Source organism: Peromyscus californicus, unplaced genomic scaffold (assembly GCF_007827085.1).
Source record: "Peromyscus californicus insignis strain IS unplaced genomic scaffold, ASM782708v3 Scaffold_7__1_contigs__length_154581171, whole genome shotgun sequence".
In the NCBI taxonomy this organism is placed as follows: Eukaryota; Metazoa; Chordata; class Mammalia; order Rodentia; family Cricetidae; genus Peromyscus; species Peromyscus californicus.
In genome coordinates, this window is record NW_026294595.1 from 50,648,893 (window position 1) to 50,663,169 (window position 14,277).

At 40.3% G+C, this 14,277-nt stretch overlaps 2 protein-coding genes across 5 annotated transcripts in view; one reads left to right on the forward strand and one right to left on the reverse strand.

The window, feature by feature from the left end:
• Scrn3 (secernin 3) overlaps nucleotides 1–4,628 on the forward strand; it is a 31,672-nt gene extending 27,044 nt beyond the window's left edge. For all 3 annotated transcript variants that reach the window (XM_052725991.1, XM_052725992.1, XM_052725990.1), the window contains exon 8: nucleotides 2,654–4,628. In XM_052725991.1, the coding sequence (XP_052581951.1) occupies nucleotides 2,654–2,824 (171 nt within the window). In that variant the 3' untranslated portion in view covers nucleotides 2,825–4,628. The remainder of the gene's footprint in view (nucleotides 1–2,653) is intronic.
• A 904-nt stretch (nucleotides 4,629–5,532) lies between these two features.
• Gpr155 (G protein-coupled receptor 155) overlaps nucleotides 5,533–14,277 on the reverse strand; it is a 42,136-nt gene continuing 33,391 nt past the window's right edge. For both annotated transcript variants that reach the window (XM_052725988.1, XM_052725987.1), the window contains exons 15-17: nucleotides 12,835–12,899; nucleotides 11,483–11,620; nucleotides 5,533–7,821 (exon numbers count right to left, since the gene is read on the reverse strand). In XM_052725988.1, the coding sequence (XP_052581948.1) occupies nucleotides 7,524–7,821; nucleotides 11,483–11,620; nucleotides 12,835–12,899 (501 nt within the window). In that variant the 3' untranslated portion in view covers nucleotides 5,533–7,523. The remainder of the gene's footprint in view (nucleotides 7,822–11,482; nucleotides 11,621–12,834; nucleotides 12,900–14,277) is intronic.

The window sequence follows — 14,277 nt, forward strand, 5'->3', positions numbered from 1 at the left end:
CTTGCAGGAGCGTCTGTCTGCTCCCTTGACCCACCTCCACAAATCCTTCATTGCTCATGATAGCACTCACATGTCTGCAGCCTTTCCCCCATAAAACTGCTTCTAGGAGGTGGGTTTTATGACCGTCTTAACTATTTGGTAAACTGAGTTGAACTGGTTTAAAAGCTGTTACTGGATCAGCCTCTAATGAACGTTATTGGTTGACATTATAAAGTAGTGGAAGACAGTGGAATTTGAGGGAAGTGCACAGAGCTGGGCTCCACTTCTGCCTCTCTAAGTATCACTTCTGTGCTTTAGGGAGAATCACTAATATGCTAGCTTTTGTTTACATTTCCCCATTACTAGTGAGGCTGGAAATCTGTGCTTACTCTCACACTTTTTCCTCAGTGACTTAGCTATTTATTTTTCCTTAATTTATTTCTCAGCTGGTTTTGAGTCAGTCTTTTGTTTTTCCTCAAAAGGCAAAAATACGAATATTCACTAATATGTGTATACATATAAATGAATATATATAAAGATAGGCTCTTGCTCTGTGGCCCGAGTTGGACTCCCACTCTTGAGTTTAAGTGGCTCTTCTGCTCAGCTTCCGAGCAGTAGGACTATGGTGAATACCCCTAGCTTATGTCACTTTTTAAATGTCAGTTAGCTGACATTAAACATTTATGTCAAAAACTTTTAATTTAGTCAATTGTATTTGTTGTTTTCTTGTTTGTTTTTTTTTTTTTTTTTTTTTTTTTTTTTTTTTTTTTTTTTTGGTTTTTCGAGACAGGGTTTCTCTGTGTAGCTTTGCGCCTTTCCTGGAACTCGCTTTGGAGACCAGGCTGGCCTCGAACTCACAGAGATCCGCCTGGCTCTGCCTCCCGAGTGCTGGGATTAAAGGCGTGCGCCACCACCGCCCGGCTGTTGTTTTCTTAAGGCATCTTGATTTCATTCTTAAAAACACCTGGCTTTGCCTCATAATAAATAATTTTTCTGTATTTTCTTTTATATATGGTTTTTTTTTTTTTTTTTTTTTTTTTTTTTTCGAGACAGGGTTTCTCTGTGTAGCTTTGCACCTTTCCTGGAACTCACTTGGTAGTCCAGGCTGGCCTCGAACTCACAGAGATCCGCCTGGCTCTGCCTCCCGAGTGCTGGGATTAAAGGCGTGCGCCACCACCGCCCGGCTTATATATGGTTTTTAAGTATTTATTAATTTTTGTGTATATCAATGGGGCATGCATATGCCATAGTGTGTGTGTGTGTGTGTGTGTGTGTGTGTGTGTGTGTCTGTCTGTCTGTCTGTCTGTCTGTCTGTGTTAAGTCAGAGGACAGTTTTCAGGAGTTGGTTCTCTCCTTTGACTATGTAGGTCCTGGGGATCGAACTCAGGTCGTCAGGCTTGGTGGCAAGTGCTTCCACCCACTGAGCCATCTCCCTGGCCCACATGTGTGTGCTTTAAAAAAATATTAATTCTCTAGGAGTGGTTGAAATGGCTCAGCAGGTAAAGGCACCTACCACTAAGACTAATGACCTGGGTTCAGTCCCCAGGACCTACATGGTGAAAAGAAAAAGTCGACTCCTCCAAGTTGTCCTCTGACTTCCAGGCAAACATGGTGGCACATTAACATACACACACACACACAAATGCACACAAATGAATAAATAAAATTTAACATTTAATTCTATAATCCATCCTGAATCTGTTTTATATGTCATGAAGGCTTGTTTTTCTGAGCTTGTTTTTCAAAAAGGTGGTCAATTATTTAAATACTGTTTATTTACAAAATTCTTTTTCCCCATTATTATGAAACGCATTGCTCCTTCGGGAGGGTATGCATGCCCTTTCATGTGGGGAATCGGCATTTTGTGGCGCTCTGTCCCATAATTCTTCAGAAGTTTGCAGTGGTGCTGACTTACACACAGTGTTCTGTTCTTCCTCTCAATCCACAGTTGATGATGACTTCTCAACTATTTAAAAACCATTTCTTCTTAGGCTGGAAACGTGGGTTCAGAGGTAGAGCATTTGCCTAGCATGTACAAGGTCCTGAGTTCAATCCTCAGCAGTCCACATAGGAAAAATGCTGCTTTCTCTAAGAGTCATGGATACCACCCCCACTTCCTTGAAACAAGGAGAACTATCTTTTTATTCCTTTTCCTCTTGAACATAACTGTTTTGTTTCCTTAGTGTGAAGGAATTCATTGCTATCCTGTTTTCCCAGTGCTAGGGGTTGAACCCAGGTCCTCAAGCGTGCTAGGCAGACATTCTGCCACTGAGGTGTACCTGCAGGCCTATTTCCTTAATCGGATAAAATTGGCTTTAAATACACAAGCTCTAAATCCACAAAAACGTCCCAGTCTTGATTTTCAGTAAACTTCTTCATATACAGTTAAGGCAGATTTCCACCTGTCTTATTCTGAGTTTCTTGTTTATTAATATTGTGTGATTATTCTTATATTTTCAGCTAGAAATAACTAATGTTGGTATTTGTGCATTAACTGCATCGAGAGCAATGTTTTTCCCCAAAGAAAACCATTGTTTTTTTCTTTTTTCATTCCTTTTGCATCTACAGAATAGGAGAATAACCAAACCAGAAACCAGAATAAATAAACCTTGGCAGTGGGTTGGAGTTTTGTTAAGATTCATGTATGTGTGTTTAATTTTATTATTTTAATTAGGAAAAAAGCAAGACGATGTTGGACCACATGAGGAAGCTGGAAAAAGAAGTGTTTGAAGAGATGGAATCAATCCTCCAAAACAAACACCTTGACATGGATAAAACTGTTAATCTCTTTCCTCAATGTGTGAAAGATGAAATTAAAATTTATCACTCAAATATTAGTTCTTAATGATATGTAAGTGGTCAAAAATTTTCCTCACTGTCCAGATAAATGATACAAAGCTACTTTAAGGAGATCTGATTATTCCCTCATAATATTAAGTGATATTTTGACTGTTAAAACCCCAGTAATTAGTGTTCAGTATTTCAAGCATGAAACATTAACATGATGCATGGGCTGTGTTTATTATATTCTGTAGTGCCCTTAAGTCATTTTCTCAATTAAGAAAGCTCAGAGCCCCCCTTTTTTTTTAAGCAATGGAAAGTATGTCAAGTGAGTTTTTGTGCTTTAGGCAAATACTAACCAGCTTTAGAAAAATTAGAAAAATGTCTAAAGCTAATGCTGCATCCCCTCAGAACTGTTAGTCTGTTTGTTATCAGGGTAACTGGAATCTTTTCAGGTTGGCTTCTTCAACACACAGCTTCCACCATGCCTCTATGCCGCCATAGCTCATTTCTTCTTAGCATGGAATAATGCCTTTCTGTGGGGTGTGCCACTACTAAAGGGCATCTTGGCTGCTTCCAGACTTTGGCAATTGTGAGTAAACATCCAGGTGAAAGTTGCTGTGTCGTTCTAAGTGTTCAACCCATTTTGGCTGAAAACTGGGGGAACTACAGATCCTATGGTGTGAGTGAGGAACTGCCGAGCTGTCTGCCAGAATGCTGCCATTCCTGCCCCCTCTAGCCCATTGTTCTGTCCTGGCCAGTTGCCCATGTTCTAGAATTTGGTCATTCAAATCATTTTTTAGGTAACAGGGATTGAACCCATGACCTCGCACTTTCTCTTTTTTTAATTTGTAATTCCAAATGGCGTATGATGCTGAGGTTCATTTTGAAAGCTTATTGCCACTTGTACATCTTCTTTGATGAGGTGTCTAGATCTTGGCCCATTCTATAATCAGGTGCTTTTTATTTATTATTCATTTATTTTCCTAGGGCATCTACACTTTATTTTTCTTAGCTTTTAAAATTTTATTTTGTGTATGAGGGTTTTGCTCCATGTCTGTCTGTGCACCACACACATGCCTGGTGCCCTCAGAGGGTATGAGATCCTCTACACCTAGAGTTTCAGATGGCTGTGAGCCACCATGTGGGTGCTGAGGACCAAACCCAGGTCCTTTGCAAGAACAACGAGCAACTCTTAACCATGAGCCATCTCCCCAGCTCCTCCCACCCCCAAGTCAAACCTCTTCAAGCTCGTTGTTCTTAGGGTGAAGCCTCACTCCTTAACAAATGCCAGCAAGAGATGCTGTTGACTTTATGCCCCTTTTATATACTAGTGCACATTTGTTCTTGATTTTTCTTTCAACGATGGTGGTCTTTTAAGTCCTTAAATGTGCCCAGTGTGTGCATTCCGGCCTCATGGCTGTACCCTCTGTGTGTACCTCCCTTTTATGTAAGTAGTTCTTTTCATCCTTAGAGCTTGCTAACAAATGAGTTTCTTAGGCATTTTCCTTCCATATACTCAGGATTATATTTGGCTCCAAATTAATCATACATTTAATATTTCACAGTAGAATAGATGTTCCATGATGGCCCATTGTTCAATATTATACTTGGATGCTTTGCTATTATATAATATTTGTTAAAGGAATATCCAAATACTGGTGAAAAGAATTTATACAGACCTTTCTACAGAAATGTAAAGTTAAATAAAGTAGCTGGATAATTTACCTGTATAACCTGGTAGCCTCATAAGTTTGAGCCCTAAAAAACTTCGAGGATTATAAGGATATGTGAGTTAATTTGTAGAGATTTTCACTGTGTATATATATATATATATATATATATATATATATATATATATATACATACAACAGAATATTTGATGTGAATGCTCATGTTGGTAATTAATGCCTTGGGGTGTATTTTTGGAATTTTAGTGTTTTCTTAAATTTTATCTGTTGTAAGAGTAAAAAATAATAAACTTAGTTATTTTACATAAATTTGGTTTGTTTGATCTTTGATGAAAAGAGAAGTTTATATATTAGTCTCCAATACATTTCCTTAAAAATAATTACACAGAGTGAAATTTTGGAAACAGAGTTTTTTTGTAAAAGTATTGGTTTTGTAGAAGTATTATTTGGTTGGGTTTATTTGAGATGGGGTTTCTCTGTGTAGCCCTGGCTGTCCTGAAACACTCTCTGTAGTCCAGGCTGGTCTCAAACTCAAGAGATCTGCCTGGCTCTGCCTCTTGAGTGCTGGGATCAAAAGCATGTGCCACAATCGCCTGACTAATTCTAAACAGAATTTTACAAAATACTTCTACAATGCTAGCCCACACCTTTAATCCCAGCACTCGGGAGGCAGAGGCAGGTGGATCTGTGAGTTCGAGGCCAGCCTGGTTTACAGAGCGAGTTCCAGGACAGTCAGGGCTGCACAGAGAAACCTGTCTTGAAAAACAACAACAAAATGAACTGCTTCAGGTTTTCATCAGATGACTGCAGAAACGTAAAGCCCCTCTTTTCCTGAAGAACATTTTATGACCCTGGACTGCGCTTCCCCGCCACTCGTCACCTCACCACTTGTGCCCAATTATTAAAAGGTACTTATAAAAGATGTTTACTGACAGCCTGGTTACTCCAGACTCTGCAGAACCACAAGGTCATGAGATAGCCCCAGGAAAATCACTTAAGAAAGCATTAAGAATTTACAGACAAGACTTGTGTGGCATAGTCAGCATTATTTGGATTATTCAAGGAAAAGATGTTGACCATGCAAGTTAAAATAAGTATTTTATTGAGAAACGTGCTGTCAGTGGGAAAGTAACATACAAATATTTTCATTTAATAAAATTAGCTTATCCCTTAATCCTAGAAACATCCCTTAAAGGCCTTTATCATCTGAAACTGCAAATCACTCTGATCTGTGGTCTTTAGGACCTCCCATGGAAAATAATGTTTCAGATTCCATTTGTGCAAATGAAAGAGCATACTTAATAAGGTTTACTCACAAACAAAACAAATTCCCGCCCTTGAATCTGGGTTGCTTGCATGCATCTGAGTTCTGTCTTGTGTCACCAGAGGCCGCTAGAGCAGGTGCTTCTGCATAGCCCCGGGCATCGGGAGTTACAGTGTGGGCATCTTTCCCTTCCACCTAAAACATCCCAGTTCCACGATCAGAACATAACTAAGTTTCATTTCTTTTTAAATATACTAGGCTTCCATGCAAGTTTTTTTTTTTTTAGTTATGTATTTGCTACATTAAAAGGGCCAGGGCACTAAAACCCCATAAATAGTTTTCTAGGTAGCTTTTATATATTAAACACTATGAGATAAATAACGTTTAAAATAAATTAAACCATCACTGATATCTAACAATTAACTGGCTGTTCAAAGGATGTGCAAATTATCTGAAGGTAAAGCTTTATCTAAGGTGTTAAGGTCTTGATATCAAAACCCAGCCGCAGTGTGGTGGCCTTGGAGAAGACTAGCTCGTGACAGAAGAGGAGTTGAAATGGGATTTGCCCTTCTAAGGGTGAAGAGACCAGGGCCCTTCCCTCCCACGTGTGGCAGCATCTGTGAACCTGAACCAGGGCCTCACCGGACGCCGAATGTGTCGCCGCCGCCGCCGCTGTGACCCTGCACTACCAGCCTCCAGACCTTGAACGAAGACTCCCTGCTGCTTGTGAGCTTTCTAGTTCGAGTCGTTTTTCAAAAAGGTCTCAGTGGACTAAGCAGCATTTGGTCATTTTTAAACTTACACATTTTTAGACATGGACACATTTAAAGACTAAATTCTAAAGGTAGGATGCTAGGTTTAGAATTTGAAACTTCTGATTATATACTTGGTCAATGCAGGGAATAAAATAGATTTCCCTTCTACAACAGGATACCTTGAAAGTGCCAGAAATAGTCATGTCGTGGCAATACTTTAATCGATAACATTTGAGTGGATATGCTCAAATTACTTAAATTTTTAACTTGAAAATTATAGAGATAATATTAATGTTCTTAGTCTCTTCTTATTGGCACACATTAGTACTTTAGATAGAAGACAAGACAAAGCTTTAAAATCAGTGTTTTATCAAAAATAAATTTAAAAATTACTTTTAAAAAATAGTGGGGTTAGCCAGGCATGGTGGCACACACCAATAAGCCCTGAACTCAGGAGACAGAGACAGGAAGATCAGAAGTTCAAAGCCATCCTTGGCTACATAGGGAATTTGAGGCCAGCCTGGGCTACATGAGGCCTTATCTAAAAAATAAAACAGAAATTTTAATTTTTAAATGGGTAGTATTTGTCAAAGAAGTGGAAAGAAAAATAAAACCTTTTACTAGAAAAAATAAAAATCTGTTGGGGGAAGTGTTATTGGTAAATGTAAAGTTGTCTTAAGGTTCATTTTTAGAGCAGCAAGCCTGCCAACTTTGGCAATTTAAAAATAACAGCCAGTTAGATACTGACTTTGAAATTATAACAAACAGTCGCAGAAAGAAATGATTTTCAAATATCGGTACGATAGTGGTACCTATAGCAATTACTGTGTTCATTATCAGAACGTTGAACTCCAGGCTTCCTCTCGTCAGTTTCCCATGTGCTTTACATGCACATAAGGTTAGAGCGTGTCAGTACGGGGTAGGAATGCATTTGCCATTTGCAGGAGAGATGACGGAGGCTCAGAAAGGTAACCTGCCCGAGGCCTCACAGCTAAAAGTGCCAGATGTGAGCCTAGAGGGTACGATTCCACGTGGGGTTCTCACCTTCATAATTTAAGTCTTAGGGGAAAGGGAGGATGGAGATGAGTGGCCAATTTCTTTATAGCTTTCCTGTTGGGGGTTGCTCACAGTAGCGGCAGGACTCTGTTCAGGGCTCTTCTGAAGGAATCTGTAAAACAAATACTCGTCCCGGAACTCATAATCGTTGGTGATGTGTTGGATGACCCCTCCCTGCACCAGCCGGTCTCCGTAGATGACAGCCTCACCACGGTCCGAGGCAAGGCCCACTTCGATTAGCCAGTTCACCAGGTCAGAGCCACAGAAGGTCCCAGCAGAAGTCTTTGCACCACACCTGTATGTCAAAGGAATGATTCAGCCATATGCTCTGTAACTCTGGTATCGGCACTGCATGACAGAGGATGAGCAAAGAAAAACATACAGGGAATGAGGGAAGACAGTGTGATAGTTAAGAGCAGGACACAAATGGAACTGTTCTAAACATGAAGGATTTGTTACCTTTCCTGACCCTACAAAGACTCTGGTGGGAAAAAAAATGCCAGTAATGCTTGTGAAAACAAACACTTTTTAAAAACGGCCTAGGTAAGTGTATTGCCTGAGAAAAATTCTTTCAGGAAGGGAGCACGTGTGTATGTGTGTGGCATGTGTCTCTGTGTTTGTGCATGTTTGAATGTATTGTGTGTGGGGTACATGTATGTACACATACATGTGGAAGCCTGAAGTGGACAACGGTTGACTTTGATGCCTCCCCACTTTATTTACTGAGGCAGGGTCTCTTACTGGACCTGGAGCTTGCCCATTCCGGCTAGTCTGGCTTGCTAGAGGGCCCCCACACACACAGATCCCCTGCCTGTTGACCTCCTGCTGGGATGACCGGCAAGCCACCCCGCCTGCCCAGCTTTTATGTGGGTTCTGGAGATCCCAAATCCAGTCCTCATGCTGTGAGGCAAACACTCTGACTACTGAGCCGTCTCCCTAGCCCCCAAGAAGTTTTTCTTTTTTTTTGAAAACTTGGTTTAATTTTCAAGAATTTAAAAAGCTATGTATGACATGTGGATAGGATACTACATTGAGAAGCGTAGATTAGGACTATTTTTGACAATAGTTTTTAATTGTTTATTTATATATTTTTATGTGTATGGGAGTTTTACCTGCATTTATGTCCGGTGGACACCATGTGCATGCAGTACCCAAGGCCAGAAGAGGGCATCAGATCCCTTGGAACTGGAGTTAACAGATGGTTGTGAGCCGCCATGTGGAATCAAACCCAGGTCCTCTGGAAGAGCTGCCAGCACACTTTACCTGCTGAGCCATCTCTCTAACCCTCCCCCACCCCAACCCCAAGTATCTTTTAATAGCAGCATGGCCTGTGTGTGTTATGTGCATTTGCATGCACGTAATGTGTGCACATGTATGTGGGAGTCTGAGGTCACGGTCTGTCTTTCCTCCACGGCTCTCCATCTTGGTTGGGACAGAGTCTCACTGAACTTAAAGCTCATGGATTTGGCTGCTCTCTCTCCTCCCCACCTGGGCTGACAGGCGCACGCCACCGGTCCAGCTCTCTCTTGGATTTTAAAGACCCAACTCAGCCTCTTGTGCTTGCGTGGCAGGCTCTTCACGGACTGCCACAGCTCCCAGTGTGGCCTTGTACCTGTCCACAGATGACTAGTGTGTATTGTTACAGTTGTGTCTGTGATGCATGCCTGTAATTCCAGCTCCTGCGAGGTTGAGACAGCAGAATCCGGTTTGAGCAGCGGTTACATGAGGAGATTCCGTCTCAAAGAACAAAAGTAAAACTTCTTTTTGTTCTATTGTTTTATTAACCTGCTGAAATCAAACTTTCATGTTCAGCTTATAGTACCCGCAGTCTCTTTCCCTCAGTAGCCAGTACAATCATTTGCTTCATTAGGAACTGGAGCAAACAAGTGAAATCTGCCCTACAGCAAACTCAAGATTTGAAAAGTGTGCTTAGGGGCTGGAGAGATGGCTCAGTGGTTAGGATTCAGTGTCCTTCCAGAGGCCCCCAGTTTAGTTCCCAGCATCTACATCAGGCAGCTCAGAACTGCCTGTAACTCCAGCTCCAGGGGATCTGACACCCTCTTCTTACCTCCATAGGCATGCACACAGACACATGCACATTCATAAAATAATAAAAATCAATCTTTAGGAGGCATGCTTTGATTTTTATTTGCTTCTAGATTGTTTAATATTTGTCTTCCTAATGCAAATTTGGATTGCTTAAGTATGAGCAGATAAAGAGAAAGAAATGTAAAACAAGAGAACCAATTACATGAATTATGAACATTTTCTCACAAATGTGCACTAGACAGCAAGAACCCCACAAGCATCAATCAAGCTGTGAAATCTGGAGTGCTTGACAACAGGAAATGGAGGTGAAGAGCAGGATGAAATGACAAACGGGTGTCAAAAAATTCAAGCATTTTACCATAAATACAGAGTTTCACATATAAGAATTAGAAAAAAGTTAATAACATAAAATTGTTCTCCAATATCTGAAATATCGGTGTTAGTGTCTGGGTCTTTTCGATGTAGAGGTGATACCCTCTGTCCCGGTCAGTAACTGAAGATATTTGTTTTCTGACTGCTGTGAGCAGGCAGCTGTCCCAAGAGCCTAAGCAATAGTACAGTGTCAGAGAATGTGACATGGGACAGGCTGCAGATCTGGAAAGGAGCAGGAATCAGCTGGTTTATACCAGCTGGTGCCCATTCAGCCATCTGGGACCTGGTAGCTCAGCAAATGCTAAGAGCTCTGCTTCCTGACAGTTGGCAAGCACAGTAACCTGACGGAAACTGTGGATTTTCTTAAAAGGAAATTTTAAAGCAACGTTGAATTGTTCAAACTATCCATAGGCAGTATCCTGAAACTGTGCTTAGCCTCTCAAGGTAGAAAAGCTACTCTTCTCCAGAGTTTATCATTGTTATTAATTGGGCAAGGCTCATCACAGACATTTGGCCATCAAAGTAAGATTTTTCTCTATGGTTTATTTATTAATATTTTATGTGTGTGAGTGTTTTGCCTACGTATGTATGTGCATCATGTGCATGCCTGGTGCCCAAGGAGGCCAGTGGAGGGAGTCGGATCCCCTGAAACTGCAGTTACAGAAGAAGGTTGTGAGCTACCACGTGGTGCTGGAAACTGAGAGGCCGGGGCTCTGTAAGAACAAGTGCTTTCAAATGCTGAGCCATCTCTCCAGGCCCCGAAGGAGGACTTTTTTTTTTTTTTTTAAGGAAAGGAAATGTGAGGTTTTGAGAACTGAACTTGCCAAGAAGTACCAGCTCAGAAGTTCTAGTATTAACACTCAGAGAGTCCCCTTCCCACTCCCTCGGCCAGGCTATATTCTTCCGATTATTAATGGCATGCATATTGAGCATAGTGTCAGAGTCCTTAGAAATGAACCATCTTGAATAGTAACCTCCACATTTTTAGAAATACACATAAAGGTATTAGGTTCTTTACTTTTTGCTTTGTTTTATTTCCTCTTTCATGACAACTAAAACTATCAGCACTGTAATATTTGATTACTCATAGTCCATCGTTTCCTGCTGCAGCACATTCTGTACCTTGGGGATTAGAAGAATAAATATCATGTCACAAAATAATGACTAGGACTGGAGGTGAAATAAATATCATAGAATTAATTAAGAGGGAGAAATTTCATTTCATTCTCTTGACAGCATCATGAAATGACATAGTACTAGGAGATGAGAATATAAAATCCCTTCCAGACCTAGTGTTTTTCAGTGCTTTATGAGGACACTAATGGCCAACATGAAGAGAATATTAATACCCTACCCAACAGCACACATTTTATATAGGAATCAGAAGCTACCTGACATTAAATGTAAAAATCAAAGTGATATGTCATTTTTATATCTTATTTCTTAAACTAGAAACTTACCCACAGTTATTAGCTTGTTAAAACCTAATGCTAATAATCTGGAATCTATGTTTCTGAACCTTGTACTGGCTTTACCTTCTTTCTCTGACGATGTTTCGGATGCACAGGTCACGGTGATAATGGACAAATTGTTGACAGGTCATTTTTATTTCCTCAGAAACAGGGGAGTCTCTGTTTTCTGCTGTTTCCTTATTGTTCCACAGGAATTCAAGCCTGAAAACCAAAATTTAAGCAGGTTGTTTCTTAAAGAAAACAGGTGTGAGAAGATCCAAACTGCCTCACCAAGTAGCTATTCTAAATCCATCACCAAAGCTCTGTCATCAATACCCAGATGTCATTAATCTCTGATCCAGAAATGCCTCTGTTCTACACCCGCTCTTTGAGCAGGCTGGGGCGGGGCTGACCACTTTATACACGCTGCAGATATGTTTGACCCACTTCAGTTTGTACTAAGATATTCCTTCTGTCTTTGACCTTTTTGAAGCACAGACCTAACTTAGAAACTAAGCCGGATGTCTCACACTTCCTCAGAGACTAAAACCAAAACTAAGCCAACCAAGGTAACTTCTGGATAGGCATTTTATTTCACCATTTCCAACATTAGTAGCACAGAAACAAGCGCCAGGGTCTGGAGTCTAAAACAGTCCATTCTGTCTATCCAGGCAAGACAACTGTTGACAATTGACTTGGTCAGCATTATGAAGCTGGCGACTAAGCTGAATGGCTTTTCTTCTATACTTTTCTTTTAGGAATGCTTATGACCCTTGGCTATGACATCTTAATGACAATAATGACGGTGATGATGATGGAGAAGGGGCAGACTCTCTTAACTGGCACTCCTTATAGAGTAGGTAGGTTGAATTCCGTTAGCCCTTCTAGTGTCTATGAATTTTCCCTCGAGAGCAAGTGAAGAACAAACATTTTTCCCTGCTTCTCTCTCCATCCCATGTTGAAACTTTAACCTTGTTATTTTTCACAAAGAAACCTTGATCTTCCTTAAAAGAAGCCTTCCTAGAAGCCAACAAAACCCCCAAAGTTGAGAGAATCCTTGAATTTTCTGTAAACACTCAGTTTGATAGAAAGCTTATTGTCAAAGGAGAAAAAGAATCCGATGTAGACTTTGATGAGGACTACAGCACCTACTACTTCCATTTCCAAGTTTCATTTAACTATATGTAGTTAATAGCATAGCTAGAAGTCAGTGCCCATCAAGTCTTGTTAAAATGCAAATTACATTGCTGGATTTATAATACTTCTTCCAATACTTTCTCTGCAATTATCTGCAACAAATATGTGATTTCACAGATAACCTTTGTGTGGTATTTATGGTCTCCTAGCAGATATAAAAGTATAAAAGTATCAAATTTTAATAGAATGGCCTTGTCATCACCTTTAAGTACAAAGGCTTTTTTCAAAACTGAATTTACCTTCTTTTGAAAGGTAGGATGATTAAATGTTTGTCCAACCCAAAGATTCCAAAGGAAATAAATCCCTAGGAGAGAAAACAGTTATTCCGTTTGAATTCAACAATAAAACCTTAAGACAGAAATGAAGACAGTCAGTGTGTGAGGAAGCAGCCGATAGTGATGAGAGCGACATTTTAAATTCAGCATACAAAGCAGACTTAAGTTCAGTGCCTGCAGGCACACGACACCCGCTTGTCGCCTCTTCCCAATCATTCTGTCCTAGTAATTATGATGGGCGCTAAAAGCCAGTGTTGAAGAACTGCATTTGCATGACAGTTCCTGAAGAAAAACAAAATCATTTAAAGCCTACATGTTTGTGTTTCCCTCTTTTTTAAAAGAAAATCTCTCTGTGAGTGCCCAAGTACTTACTATTTTTCTGTTGAAACTTCATAAATATAATTAACAAGGGCTATAATATCTAATTGTAATACAGTTAGCATTATGTTGTAGATATGAAAGCTCCCCCAAAAACTTATGCATTGCAAGCATGGTTCTTCATGTGCCGTTACATGAAGCTAGAGGGTGGGCCCAGCAGTAGGGAGTCCATAGTACTCTTCTGGAAAAGCTGAGCTCAGTTCCCAGCACTCATGCTGAGTGGCTCAAAACTGCTTGTAACTCAGTTCCAGAGGATCTGACACCCTCTTCTGGCCTCCACAGGCAACTGTACTCACATGCACATACCCCACCTTCCCCAGACACACCAATAAGACAGACATACACAAAATTAAAAATTTGTTAATACAAAATATTACATGAAGGACTTGATTGTCTTAAGTACAAATAGTCAGAAGGGAACATCTCACTACACTAGGTCCTTAAAAGGAAAATAGGATTGGAGTGAGATTGTGTCTTCTCATGCCTTTGAGCCACTTGAGACATAAGCTGTGTGGATAGCATTTGAAGTACAACATTCCTGCCATTAGTTCTGTTCTTGACAAAGCCCTGTGGAATGGAGCTTGCTTGGTTCCTGTCCTAACATGGCTCAATCTGGAGTAGGCTTTCTGAATGCAAAATGCTTAGGGGAGCTGTGAATTTTCAGCCTAGTATTCTACAGTTGGGTCATGTCAGATCTTAAATAGTATCACAAGTGAACCTGGTATCAGAGGGCTCTGGGGCACCCATGTTTGTCTGTAATGAACTTGTTATATAATGTGTTCCTTTATACTTTGCTGGTTTTCTTCCAATAACAATGTCAAAACAAGCAGGAAACACTTTGAGTGGTTAGTGGAAGGCGAAAATATGTAGGAGCAGAAACTGACAAATTTTAACTACCTTATATGGCAAAATATTTCAAATTTAATAGGCAGTGATTTCCAACACAGTATTTTTCAAGTTGATATTCAGTTTATGCATGACTGTTCTCTAATCAAAAAGTAAGGGTTTGAGTTGGGGATGTGGTTCAGT